We start from the raw sequence: 12544 nt of genomic DNA on the forward strand, positions 1-12544 counted from the left end.
AGCCCAAAATATAAAGAAACTTCCCGGTACTGTACCCTGAAAATGAAAAATGGCGGCAAAAGACTTATTAAGATTGAGAGACACCACTAGGGCAACTTCAGTTACATTTCTCGTCCTCAATTTTGCAATTTTTTTTGGGGGGGGGGGTGTTAAACTGTCGATTTTCTTTTTCGATTATCTTTGCAAATATTTTTTGTTTGAACGAATAATCTTCAGAAAATGGATTTTAACGCGGCGGAGGAAGAGGAATTTGGATTCTCAAGAAACTATTTCTTAGCAAAAGAAACAGGCAGTTCTGGGAAGAAATCTGCTCGTAAACTCAGTGATATCAACGTTGTTGACGAGCAGGTATTTTGCCTCATTGAATCCCCATCTCGGGAAAAGCTTTCGATTTTTTATTTTAAAATTTGTTGTTTTAAAATTGCAGGAACTTAGAGAAGCTTCAGCTAATATTGAACCAAAGCATCAAAATGACGTTGCAGATTTAATAAATAGTTACAAAAGTTTATACCCAAAATGGGTTTTTGATCTCAGGTAATTTAAAACTCTTTTTTACTTAATGGTGTAATTTTGAATTTCATTGGAAACTTTAATTTGTTAGAATTTGATCCTCTTAATTTTTAAAAATTGGAAATTTGATCCGGTTCTAGTGAATACATGCACTTGAACAGTTGGCTTTTGCTAATTTGTTTTGATCTCAGATAGTTTAAAACTCTTATTTACTTAATGGTTTAAGTCTGAATTTCGTTGGAAGCTTTAATTTATTATACTTCGATTCTCTTATTTTACAAAAATTGAAAATTTAGTCTGGTTTTTGGTGAATATATGAACTTGAATTGTTAATTTGTGCTAATTTGTTGCATATAAAATGTTATAAAAATTGAAAATTTGATCCAATTTTTGGTAAATACATTATACATGAACTTGAACTGTTGATTTTTGCTAACTTGTTGTATGTAAATTGTTGAAATGATGGTTTTTTATATCTCCTTACATATTAAATATTGAAATGTTCTACTGATATTACCCAAAATGGGTTTTTGATTTGAGGTTGTTTGGAACTCTTATTTACTTAATGGTCTAATTCTGAAATTCATTGGAAACTTTTAATTTGTTAGAATTTGATCTCTTGCTTTAAAAAAGTTGAAAATTTGGTCCGGTTTTTGTTGAATACATGCACTTGAACCGTTGATTTGTGCTAATTTGTTGCACATAAATTGTTATAAAAATTGAAAATTTAGTCTGGTTGTTGGTAAATACATGAACCGTTGATTTTTGCTAATTTGTTGCATATAAATTGTTATAAAAATTGAAAATTTTGTCTGATTTTTGGTAAATACATGAACTTGAACCATTGATTTTTGCTAATTTGTTGCATATAAATCATTATAGAAATTGAAAATTTAGCCCGGTTGTCGGTAAATATATGAACTTTGAATTGTTGATTTTTGCTAATTTGTTTCACATAAACTGTTGTAAGATTGATTTTTGTTAATTTCTTGCATATAAATTATTGAAATGTTGATTTTTTATAATTCCTTACATATTAAATACTGTAGTGTTGATATTCAAGCTAGTAATTTAACAGTAAAGTTTACTAATGTTACCCAATTGGACTAACTTATCAGGTTTTGTAAATTAAGGGGATAAAATTCATAATTAGACCTTTACTTATTTATTTTTATTCCAAAATGTTACCTTGAAATTTAATATTGGCTTAATTTTCCAGTATACTTATTGTGTGTATGTTTTGCTTTTATTTATTTGCAGATGTGGTTTTGGTCTTCTAATGTATGGATTTGGATCAAAGAAATCATTGATTGAAGATTTTGCTTCAACAGCTTTGGCAGAGCATTCTATTGTTGTAATTAATGGTTACCTTCAATCAATCAATATAAAACAGGTGCTGTTTTGATCACATAACATTCAAGGGACCATGTTAGTTCCTATCATATTACAAATTATCAAAATAAGGCCAAATTGGAAAAGGGACTATTTGATTCTTTTTATAGGGTAGGGGCTGAATTGATCCATTTAATAGTAGAGGGACTAATTTGATCATGTCCCTACTATAATGCAGGAACCTCTTTGGTACATTCACCTATTTTTTCCCATGAAGGTTTTTTGAGCTCTCATTTTGCTTTTATTGAACACACAAATTGTTTTGAATGCAGGTTATAATAGCCTTGGCTGAGATTCTATGGGAACAATTAAAATTGAACCGGAAGGTTTCATCCCGGGGTTTGCCTAAAGTTCAACAGCCGTTTAGTTCTCGATCTATGGATGATCTTTTGGCGTTTTTAGATGGACCTGAGATGGATGAGAAGGATAGTTTCATATGTGTTGTTGTTAACAATATCGATGGACCTGGGTTAAGAGATACCGAAACTCAACAATATCTTGCACGACTTGCTTCTTGTTCTTATATCCGTGTTGTTGCCTCTATTGACCATGTGAATGCACCACTTTGTAAGTAAACTCTTGTTTTGATTTTCAGCTAATAGATAGGTTAACTAGCTCACTTGTCTGTTTTGAGTATCGACCTCAATGCTTCGTAGGCTAGGGATAGAAGTCGATAACATCTTAGAGTTTCAACTTCTCATTTCCGTATTCTTTTTGGCCGGATGTGCTCTCGGTAATGCTGTCTTTTTCTAGGATATGTGAAAGAATGTGGTAATATTTGATGTACATTCCATAACAATAGTTTTGTATGCTTTAACGAGGGAAATAAACGGTTGGATAGGGTGGTCAGGGTCATTTTTATATAGCTTTTGAATATTGAATAGCTTCCATTCTAGTCTCGAACAAATCAAACCTAGTAAACGGAAATGTGTTCTTCATAGACCCGATTAGGGAATCACCAGAGAAAAGGACCTCTCTTGGGAGGTTGGAGGGGTCTCTTAGTAATACTCTTATGTTATTTTTGAATAGGTGTTATAAATTCCCTTCTTGAAAGGAATGCTGAGATAATTAGCATTGTAGAGCATTACAGGTTTTCGTGTAATCGATTCAATCCTGTTCAGCTTCACCAGTAATATATCAATGTAGTGTTTATCATGATAGTTTTGTTTGCTTTAATGGTAGACAGAAAAGTCATATAGGGTGGCTGCAGTCATTTGTTATATAACTTTGAAATATTGAATATTTTTCATTATAGTCTTTGAACTAATTCCGGACCTCGAGTTCTTGCTTGAAGGCCTCTCTTTTAATGCCAGGTTGAAACAAACCCAATAAATGAAATGTCCTCTTTCTAGACTCAATTAGGCAACCACTGGAATTTGGTCGTGTCTTGGGTAGTAGTACTCTTATGTTATTTTTCAATGGATGTTATTTAGCATTGTAGAGAGGTTATGATTTTCCTGTAATTGACTCAATTCTGATTGGCTTCGATGTTAGTGTGGGACAAGAAGATGGTTCATGCACAATTTAACTGGTACTGGTATCATGTTCCTACGTTTGCACCGTACAAGGTCGAGGGGCTCTTTTTACCTTTGATTCTCGCACACGGCAGTAGTAAACAGAGTGCCAAAACAGCTTTGATCGTTTTACAGAGTTTAACCCCGAACGCTCAAAGTGTGTTCCGGATCCTTGCCGAGTATCAACTGTCTCATCCCGATGATGAAGGTAAATGACTTGTTTCAGATTTGGAGTCCCATACTCTCGTTCTGTCAATTTATGTCTTACGATTTTAAACCGTATCTTTTAACCTTAGGAATGGCAATAGATGATCTGTACTCCATCTCTCGAGAGCGGTTTCTCGTAAGTAGCCAGGTAACGCTAAACGCCCACTTGACCGAGTTCAAAGATCATGAGCTAGTTAAGACCAAAAGGCATTCCGATGGACAGGATTGCTTGTACATTCCTCTCACAAAGGAAGGCCTCGAAAAGTTATTATCGGAGATGAGTTGACATACATGTTATTTTTACTCACCGGCAACACGGACTACCCTGCAAGGATGGCCTCCGTCCAGGTAAAAACAGGTCATTTTCCGTATAATAGTGGCAGTTTAGTTCGATTTTGCATTACTGAATCTAACAAAAAGACATTTGCAATGCCTCTTTAGTTTGTTATATGGCTATGCATTTATGTGTTGCTTGATACTACCATTTACTCGTGTTATATGCTTGTTGAATGGTGGAACTTAATCCTTCAAATTGACTATAATTAAACTGTTAAGAATTTTGACATAGTATTGTAATTGTTTTATGGTTAAATTCTGCTATTAATCTCTGTATCATATCTAATTTATGGATTTAGTTTCTTTATTATAATTCAGTCAATTTTAGTTTTTATATTTTTTTTTCGATTTAATCCAAGTGCTTCAGTTTGATTATTTTTAGTTTTATGGTTTTTTTTTTTAATTTTGAAATTTCAATTTTAACTCAAACGATAGTCGATAAATTTGTTAATTAAAATATCGTGGCTCTTTTACAGGTATTATATGAAAATAACTTGTTCATATGTGATAATATATGTTTGTTGTATAAGATCTTGAAAATAATAGAATTTAACATATGTTTTTTGGAATTCAAAAATTTAAAAGTAGTGAAATTAAATTTGCAATTTATGCATAGTACAGGGATTAATAACATAAATTGACTTTATTTTATATCATTTTATCAAATAAATCATGATATAGCACTATTTGATTGATAATTTACATCTAAATCAAAATGAATTTAAATAAATTCACACATTATAATATTTAAATAAATAAATAAATTTATAGAAGATAAAATACTCAAATATAAAGTATATTATATATAAGATTAGAAAAAATATTTTTATTTAATTATATTCTCAATTAAATATATCGAAAAAATTAATTATTGAAGTAAATAGGTACAAAAATAATCACCTATGATTAAGTAAATTTACATTTTAGTTTTTACTTTTCAATTATTATTATACAACTATAAAAAATGTATAAGAACTTGACTCGAGATTCAACTCGATTATTCGATGCTAAATATACATTGTTTAAGTAATCTCATACGCTTCATTTGAGGGAATTTTTTCTCTATTTTCTAGATCAAAATACTATTTCCTTCCACCTTGACTTTCGATTTTGGCACTGTATATCAACAATTATCATTTTGTAATTAATATTATCAATGTGTAACAAATTGGTATAAAAGTGAAATGGAAATTTCTCATGACCTATCAAGCCCTATTACACCATGCACAATCCAGCATTTTCTTTGTAACTTCCTTTTTCTTTTAGCAAATTTCTTCGTAATTTCCTTTGTGCTTTCACGTGAGGAAAAATAACATGCCATGCAAACAACGTCGGGAGTAAATTACAAGTATAATATTCATATAATAAAAATTACAAATAACAATATCTCATTAATTAAAATCAGAATCAATTCAGTAAAAAATATAATAAATTAAAAATTAAAATATATTTAAATTTAAATAAATTTAGGTGAAATCCACTTATATTTAAATTAACACATATCTTACTAATTAAAATCAAAATTAATTCAATAAAAAATATAATAAATTAAAAACTAAAATTTATTAAAAAAAAAAGCACACATAAATTTCAAGTATCCTTCTAAATGAAGAAAGGAGGAAAAGTATTTGATTATGACTTCTTTTCTCTTTTTTTACATAGAATATTCCATGATAGTGACGGTCCAATAAGAAGAGCCGTAACAAAATGGCCCGACATCTAATGACGTGGCGGAAATCTAGTGGATAATTTTGATCACAGTATATAGAAACAACCGTATGAAGATCGGCCTAAAGATCTGGGACCGTCAAATAATGTCCAAAAGATCGAACGGCTCGTAGACTCCAGAACATTCTCGAAAACCAGTATTTGAACAAACCTCTATATAAACGAACTCTTTTCTTCTTTGCTCGGCCTCTTAAAAACCCTAGCTGTTCTTTGTAGTAGCTGTTTTCTCTCTTTTAGTTTTAATTTATTCTTTTCGTTCTTTATATTCTTTTTTGTCGACACAACAAAAGAAAATAGTGATGGCCGGTAAAGGAGAAGGTCCAGCGATCGGTATCGATCTCGGAACTACTTATTCATGCGTCGGTGTTTGGCAACATGATCGTGTTGAAATCATCGCTAACGATCAAGGTAACAGAACGACGCCGTCTTATGTTGGTTTTACCGACACCGAGCGTTTGATAGGTGATGCTGCGAAGAACCAGGTTGCAATGAACCCCATCAACACCGTCTTCGGTAAGCTTTGTATCTGTGCTCTTTGCTTTTAGAGATCCTGTATCTAGAGTTGATCAAGATTTGTTTTCTTTAGATCTATGCTAAGGTGAAAATATTTGGCTTGGATCTAGATTTGTTTACGTTTGGATCTATGCTGAAGTTTACGAGTTAGGATTTCTAAGATTTACTAAGAACTGCTGTAGCTTGAGCTTAGATTCTTGTTCAGATCTGTTAAATCTTTCTTTTAAATCTACTCGATGTTGTTGACTATATTTTGAACGAAGACTTTTGGCTTTTTGTTAGATCTGTTAATACTTTACTTTTCAATCTTATTATAGCGAGTTAAAAGGAGTTAACCAGTGCTTTTTATAATCATAGTCACGTATTATTGTTTCAACTCGCACATTTTTTCCTGTTTATCTTTGTTCAAATACACAAAATTGCAATATACGCAATATATATTGCTTAATATGAAAGTAAAGAATCATTCATATTGATTACAGATTGGTTTTTATTTTGGCGAATTGATTTGTTTTTATCTTTACAGATGCAAAGAGATTGATTGGACGTAGATTCAGTGATGCTTCTGTTCAGAGTGACACTAAATTGTGGCCATTCAAGGTCATCGCTGGCCCTGGTGACAAGCCAATGATTTGTGTTGCATACAAGGGTGAAGAGAAGCAATTTGCTGCTGAGGAGATCTCTTCAATGGTGCTCATTAAGATGCGTGAAATTGCTGAGGCTTACCTTGGGTCTACAGTTAAGAACGCCGTGGTTACCGTTCCTGCTTACTTCAATGACTCTCAGCGTCAAGCAACAAAGGATGCTGGTGTCATTGCTGGACTTAATGTCATGCGTATTATCAACGAGCCCACGGCTGCTGCCATTGCTTATGGTCTCGACAAGAAAGCTACCAGTGTCGGCGAAAAGAATGTCTTGATCTTTGATCTTGGTGGTGGTACTTTTGATGTCTCTCTTCTCACCATCGAAGAGGGTATCTTTGAAGTGAAAGCCACTGCTGGTGACACTCATCTTGGAGGTGAAGATTTTGATAACAGAATGGTGAACCACTTTGTTCAAGAGTTTAAAAGAAAGAACAAGAAGGACATTAGTGGTAACCCCAGAGCTCTTAGGAGGTTGAGGACTGCTTGTGAAAGGGCAAAGAGAACTTTATCGTCCACTGCTCAAACAACCATCGAAATTGACTCCTTGTATGAGGGTATCGATTTTTACTCTACCATTACCCGAGCCAGGTTTGAAGAACTTAACATGGATCTATTCAGAAAGTGTATGGAACCAGTTGAGAAATGTTTGAGGGATGCTAAGATGGACAAGAGCACTGTCCATGATGTTGTTCTTGTTGGTGGTTCCACTAGAATTCCAAAGGTCCAACAACTTTTACAAGATTTCTTCAATGGGAAGGAGCTTTGCAAGAGCATCAACCCTGATGAGGCCGTTGCATGTGGTGCTGCAGTCCAAGCTGCTATATTGAGTGGTGAAGGTAATGAGAAAGTGCAAGATCTCTTGCTCTTGGATGTCACTCCATTGTCTTCCGGTTTGGAAACCGCTGGTGGTGTTATGACCGTTTTGATTCCAAGGAACACCACCATTCCAACCAAAAAAGAACAAGTCTTCTCAACCTACTCCGACAACCAACCTGGTGTGTTGATCCAAGTTTACGAAGGTGAAAGAACAAGGACCAGAGACAACAACTTGCTCGGTAAATTTGAGCTCTCTGGCATCCCTCCTGCTCCTAGAGGTGTCCCACAGATCACTGTCTGCTTTGATATCGATGCTAATGGTATCTTAAACGTATCTGCCGAAGACAAAACCACTGGACAAAAGAACAAAATCACCATCACAAACGACAAGGGCCGACTCTCCAAAGAAGAAATTGAAAAGATGGTTCAAGAAGCAGAGAGATACAAATCCGAAGATGAAGAACATAAAAAGAAGGTCGAGGCAAAGAATGCATTGGAAAACTATGCATACAATATGAGGAACACAGTGAAGGACGAGAAGATTGGTGCTAAACTCCCAGCAGCTGATAAAAAGAAGATTGAAGATGCTATTGAACAAGCCATTCAATGGCTAGACAGCAACCAACTCGCCGAAGCCGATGAATTTGAAGACAAGATGAAGGAGTTGGAGAGTATTTGCAACCCCATCATTGCTAAGATGTACCAAGGTGCCGGCGGTGACATGGGTGGTGGCATGGATGAGGATGTTCCGGCTGGTGGAAGTGGTGCTGGTCCTAAGATTGAGGAAGTTGACTAAATCATTGATTTTCTTCACCTGGTTTCTCTATTGTTCTCTTATGTTTTTTGGGATTTAAACTGTTTGGTTTTGTTGTTTGGTTTCTAATCGGATTGAAATGAACTTTTATAGGGTTTGTTCCTTTTTTGGGATACTCTATCAGTAGCACCTGTGATTGTTGTGTTTTGGAAAACAGGTCCCTTTTGAACTTATTAAAGATATCAAGACTTTTGTTTATGAAATGCTGTTTACCTTTTTATTTTAATTGCGTTTTAAACATGTATAGTGAAGTTCTTTTCTAGAATCGAATCTTTCAAGGGGAGCTGGTTGCTTAGAAATTGTGTTCGTACACTCGTTGCTTCACTTTCACTACAAGCTTTTTATACACGTTAAATTTGGTTACCATTCATTAAATAAAATTTCATCAAAAAAAATATTTTTATTTAAAAATATGCTTTTTAAATGAGCTTGTAATTGATGAAATAAATGAAGTATGCACGTTAAAAAAAATGAAGTATTTTGAACTTTTTAATAATATATGAAATTGCACCAAACATTGTATCAAAGTGAGATATAAAGAGTTTCTTTTATCTTGTGTAATATTAAATTTATTAAGTTGTATTAGATAACTAAAATAATAATTTTTTATAAATATTATATAAAATAATAATTTGATGTAACATTATATATATAATAAATATATCGTATAATTTGATTAAGATGAGAGTGAATTCACAAAAATATTTTTGAATATTATAATCGCACTAGTTTAAAAGAAAAAATATTTTCCCTCTTCAAGCACAGTACAAACTTGACCGGACACCAAATCCGACAATTTTTATGTTCTTTTACCTTAGATCTAGTTTCGAAAGCATCCTAAATTTTAGCTCTCTTGTCCGGAAAGTCTCATATTTTCTTTTTCAATTAATGAAAAGAACTCACTTTCCTTATTCAGATCGATCATGGCTTTTACTGCCAATCCTCATAATCTCAATCATTTCACTCACTTTCCTTCTCTCATTAACCTTCACCCAAAATAAATCCACTTCATTCGAACCCGAATTTTCCTTTCAAGAACCCAGATTTTCTTTCTCCGAACGGGATTACGGCCGGTTACCGAGGTTACCCAGATTTGTTTATTCCATATCGGGGACGAAAGGTGATGGGCCGCGCGTTAAAAGGTTGTTGCAGGCGATTTATCACCCGAGGAATTACTATTTGGTCCATTTGGATCTTGATGCTTCGGATTCGGAGCGGTTTGATTTGGCTAAGTATGTGAAAGCGGAGGGTGTGATTAAGGAGTTTGGGAACGTGATGGTCATCGGAAAAGCTGATTTGGTGACTTATAAAGGGCCTACTATGGTTGCCGCTACGCTTCATGCCGTGGCGATTTTGTTGAAGGAAGCTAAAGATTGGGATTGGTTTGTGAACCTTAGTGCAGATGATTATCCCCTTATGACCCAAGATGGTAAGAACCAGTCCTTTTATTGTAATTTGACGAAAATGTATGTATGTATGTATGAGTGTGGATTTTGGATTTGAAACTTGGTCCTGTTGATGTTAGACTCAATTGAGTTAATCCTTGGATCGGTAACTCGGAGTTGAATGATATGAAAGCAGAGTAAAACATAGTCACATTCAGCTTGATAATTATCGGATCGAGTTCGAGTCAAACACGAATAATTTGCGAGCACTAGTGTCTCATTTAAACCCCTATTCTTGACATTTATAGTGATAAGTAGGATTTGTTTGCCTGAAATTGTCGTCGAAAAGCCGCAAGCAACTGCTTATAGTATGTGCTTTAACTTGTTGACGGAAATGTACGATCGGGTTTGGATAATTCAGATATATTGGGAAATGAATTGTGGATGTTAGGGTTTGAAACTCGTACCCCTTGATTTTAGTGTCGATTGAGTTAAGCTCCGGGTCGGTAATGCCGACTTGAATGGTATGACGAGTAAAATGTTGCAACATTCTTGACATACTATAATCTTCCGAATTATCAATGGTTGATGGAGATAGAGCGCGGAACTGTTTACCTGTATAGTTCTGGGTTGGTTTCTGCTGTGCATTAATGTTTATCTCCATCCGCAATTGCATTTGCAGCCTAGATTTTACCTGCATGCGCCGGTTGGCTTCCTGCTGATTGCTTATTGATTTTTGTTTCAGATATCGTGCACATCTTCTCATACTTGCCAAGGGATCTCAATTTCCTCGAGCACACGAGTAGCATTGGCTGGAAAGAGTGAGGAGCCTATACATTTTTTGTTCCACTTCCTATACGGTGTAATGGTCGTTTATATAGTGTTCTTTGAATGTAACTTCGGTTCGTGTTTGCAGATACCAAAGAGCAAGGCCGATCATTATAGACCCGGGTTTATACCATTCAAAGAAATCTGGCGTATTTTGGGCAAAGGAGAAAAGATCGTTGCCTGCTTCTTTCAAGTTATTCATGGGTAATGCTTTCATATATTCCATCATTGTTCTCTGAAATATTTGTTCGAAAAGTCTTGAATAAGTCGATACTTAGTGGTTGAGTGTATGGCTGCATACAGTTTTCATTGAGTTTAAGTAGACACGAATTAGTAGGGATAAATTTGCAATCTTTAAGCTGTTTCGAGATCCTTTACGAGTGTTGTATGTTGCATATCAATTGTAAGCTACTCGTTACGATACGGGTCGAAAATTTATGTTTATATCCCGATATTTCGATATACATTTCCAGGATCTGAATGGGTGGTGCTGACAAAATCGTTTCTCGACTTCTGTGTATGGGGATGGGATAATCTTCCACGTACACTCCTTATGTACTACACGAACTTCATATCGTCCCCGGAAGGTTACTTCCACACCGTAATTTGCAATCATAAAGATTACCAGAACACGACCGTGAACCATGACTTGCATTATATACGATGGGATAACCCTCCGAAGCAGCATCCAATGACTTTGACGTTGGAACATTTCGACGACATGGTTCGAAGTGGAGCCCCTTTTGCTCGGAAGTTTGCCAAGGATGATGATTCAGCCCTCAATAAGATCGACAAGGAATTGTTGAGGAGATCGAACGGTCGTTTTACCCCAGGGGGTTGGTGCGTGGGAGGTTCAAACTCAGGTAAAGATCCGTGTGTAGTTTACGGGAACCCGAATGCTGTTAAACCTACTGTAAGTTCAAAGAGGCTTGAGAAACTATTGGTACAACTTCTTGATTCTGGAAATTTCAGATCAAAACAATGTAAATAGTTATTTTTTGTAATGTGATGCTTAATGTCCCTATTCTCGAGGTCGTCGGTTGTCATTCGATATTCGATTCTTGTTCGATACTAAGTTGCCGCCTAGATTTTGAATTGGTTCTTGAATGTAGACGTTTTAATTGAATCTTCAAAATATTGGTATTGTATCAATTGTATATTATCGTCTAAATTGTCAATTTAGGCATTAAATATTGGAATCTAGCAAGTAGCATATTTAAAATAGGTAGATCAAATTGTAAATATGTGCGTATTTACTGTTGACTTGTTAGACAATAAAATTGAAAGTTGTTTCATTTTTTAAAAAATGTCAAATCTGAGCTATCTATGCAATATGCACAATCATGTTTACAAATTGAGTCACATGTTTTAAATATATTTTATATCAAATTTGAGCGGGCATTTAATACCAATCTACCTAATTGGTATGATATTGTTCTTATACAGAGTTCATTAGAAGGTTTTGAAATTAAATGATCACTTTAGAATTTGGACCATGGTTTAAGGATGTTTTGTGAAATTAACCCATTTGTTTTTTAATGGAAATAGTAAAAATAGAAATAACAAATACTTCTTATTAGAAAAAATAATTAATAAAAAAGTTAAAATATGTTATAAGTCCTTATATTCTTTGCACATTTGAAATTATGTCCTTTTATTTCGAATCTCATCCTACTTTTCAAATATAAATTCGAGTTCATTACAACATTAGTTTTTTTTTATATGAATACCAAATAAGTATTTTTTATTTTAAAATATCAAACTAATGAATTTAATAGAATAATTTTAAGGAAGTTAACAATTTGTCATGAGTTTTTAAATTTGAAAAGTAAAATAATTAAATTCCTGAAAATAATA

General features: G+C 34.1%; 3 protein-coding genes across 4 annotated transcripts; all 3 read left to right on the plus strand.

The window, feature by feature from the left end:
• The first annotated feature begins 43 nt into the window (after positions 1-43).
• LOC107898825 (origin of replication complex subunit 2) lies at positions 44-4230 on the plus strand. Of its 2 annotated transcripts, XM_041080357.1 has the most exons (7): positions 45-348; positions 428-534; positions 1771-1903; positions 2175-2469; positions 3397-3624; positions 3713-3771; positions 3847-4230. In XM_041080357.1, exons 1-7 carry the CDS (start codon positions 220-222, stop codon positions 3907-3909), a joined length of 1014 nt encoding a protein of 337 aa, XP_040936291.1. In that variant the 5' UTR covers positions 45-219; the 3' UTR covers positions 3910-4230. The 2 variants fall into 2 exon arrangements, with proteins under 2 accessions (XP_040936290.1, XP_040936291.1); XM_041080356.1 differs by having other exon boundaries at positions 44-348; positions 3713-4230.
• Positions 4231-5874: 1644 nt separating this feature from the next.
• LOC107898826 (heat shock cognate 70 kDa protein 2-like) lies at positions 5875-8672 on the plus strand. The gene is given in 2 exon segments (NM_001326862.2): positions 5875-6200; positions 6727-8672. Coding segments are annotated over 2 exon segments (1944 nt in total). The 5' UTR covers positions 5875-5986; the 3' UTR covers positions 8457-8672.
• Positions 8673-9157: 485 nt separating this feature from the next.
• On the plus strand, positions 9158-11844 carry LOC107944003 (beta-glucuronosyltransferase GlcAT14C). Its single transcript, XM_041080358.1, has 4 exons — positions 9158-9903; positions 10605-10680; positions 10776-10891; positions 11161-11844. Exons 1-4 carry the CDS (start codon positions 9276-9278, stop codon positions 11676-11678), a joined length of 1338 nt encoding a protein of 445 aa, XP_040936292.1. The 5' UTR covers positions 9158-9275; the 3' UTR covers positions 11679-11844.
• Positions 11845-12544: the final 700 nt, after the last annotated feature.

This window comes from Gossypium hirsutum, chromosome A11 (genome assembly GCF_007990345.1).
Source record: "Gossypium hirsutum isolate 1008001.06 chromosome A11, Gossypium_hirsutum_v2.1, whole genome shotgun sequence".
In the NCBI taxonomy this organism is placed as follows: Eukaryota; Viridiplantae; Streptophyta; class Magnoliopsida; order Malvales; family Malvaceae; genus Gossypium; species Gossypium hirsutum.

Excerpts from the sequence above, each read along its gene's own strand:
- LOC107898825 (XM_041080356.1), top strand. The coding sequence starts at position 220 with ATGGATTTTAACGCGGCGGAGGAAGAGGAATTTGGATTCTCAAGAAAC. Across the intron at positions 1,904-2,174 it reads AATCAATCAATATAAAACAG|GTTATAATAGCCTTGGCTGA; the intron begins GTGCTGTTTTGA and ends TTTTGAATGCAG. Across the intron at positions 3,625-3,712 it reads GTCTCATCCCGATGATGAAG|GAATGGCAATAGATGATCTG; the intron begins GTAAATGACTTG and ends TTTTAACCTTAG.
- LOC107944003 (XM_041080358.1), top strand. The coding sequence starts at position 9,276 with ATGTTCTTTTACCTTAGATCTAGTTTCGAAAGCATCCTAAATTTTAGC. Across the intron at positions 9,904-10,604 it reads TCCCCTTATGACCCAAGATG|ATATCGTGCACATCTTCTCA; the intron begins GTAAGAACCAGT and ends TTTTTGTTTCAG. Across the intron at positions 10,681-10,775 it reads AGTAGCATTGGCTGGAAAGA|ATACCAAAGAGCAAGGCCGA; the intron begins GTGAGGAGCCTA and ends TCGTGTTTGCAG.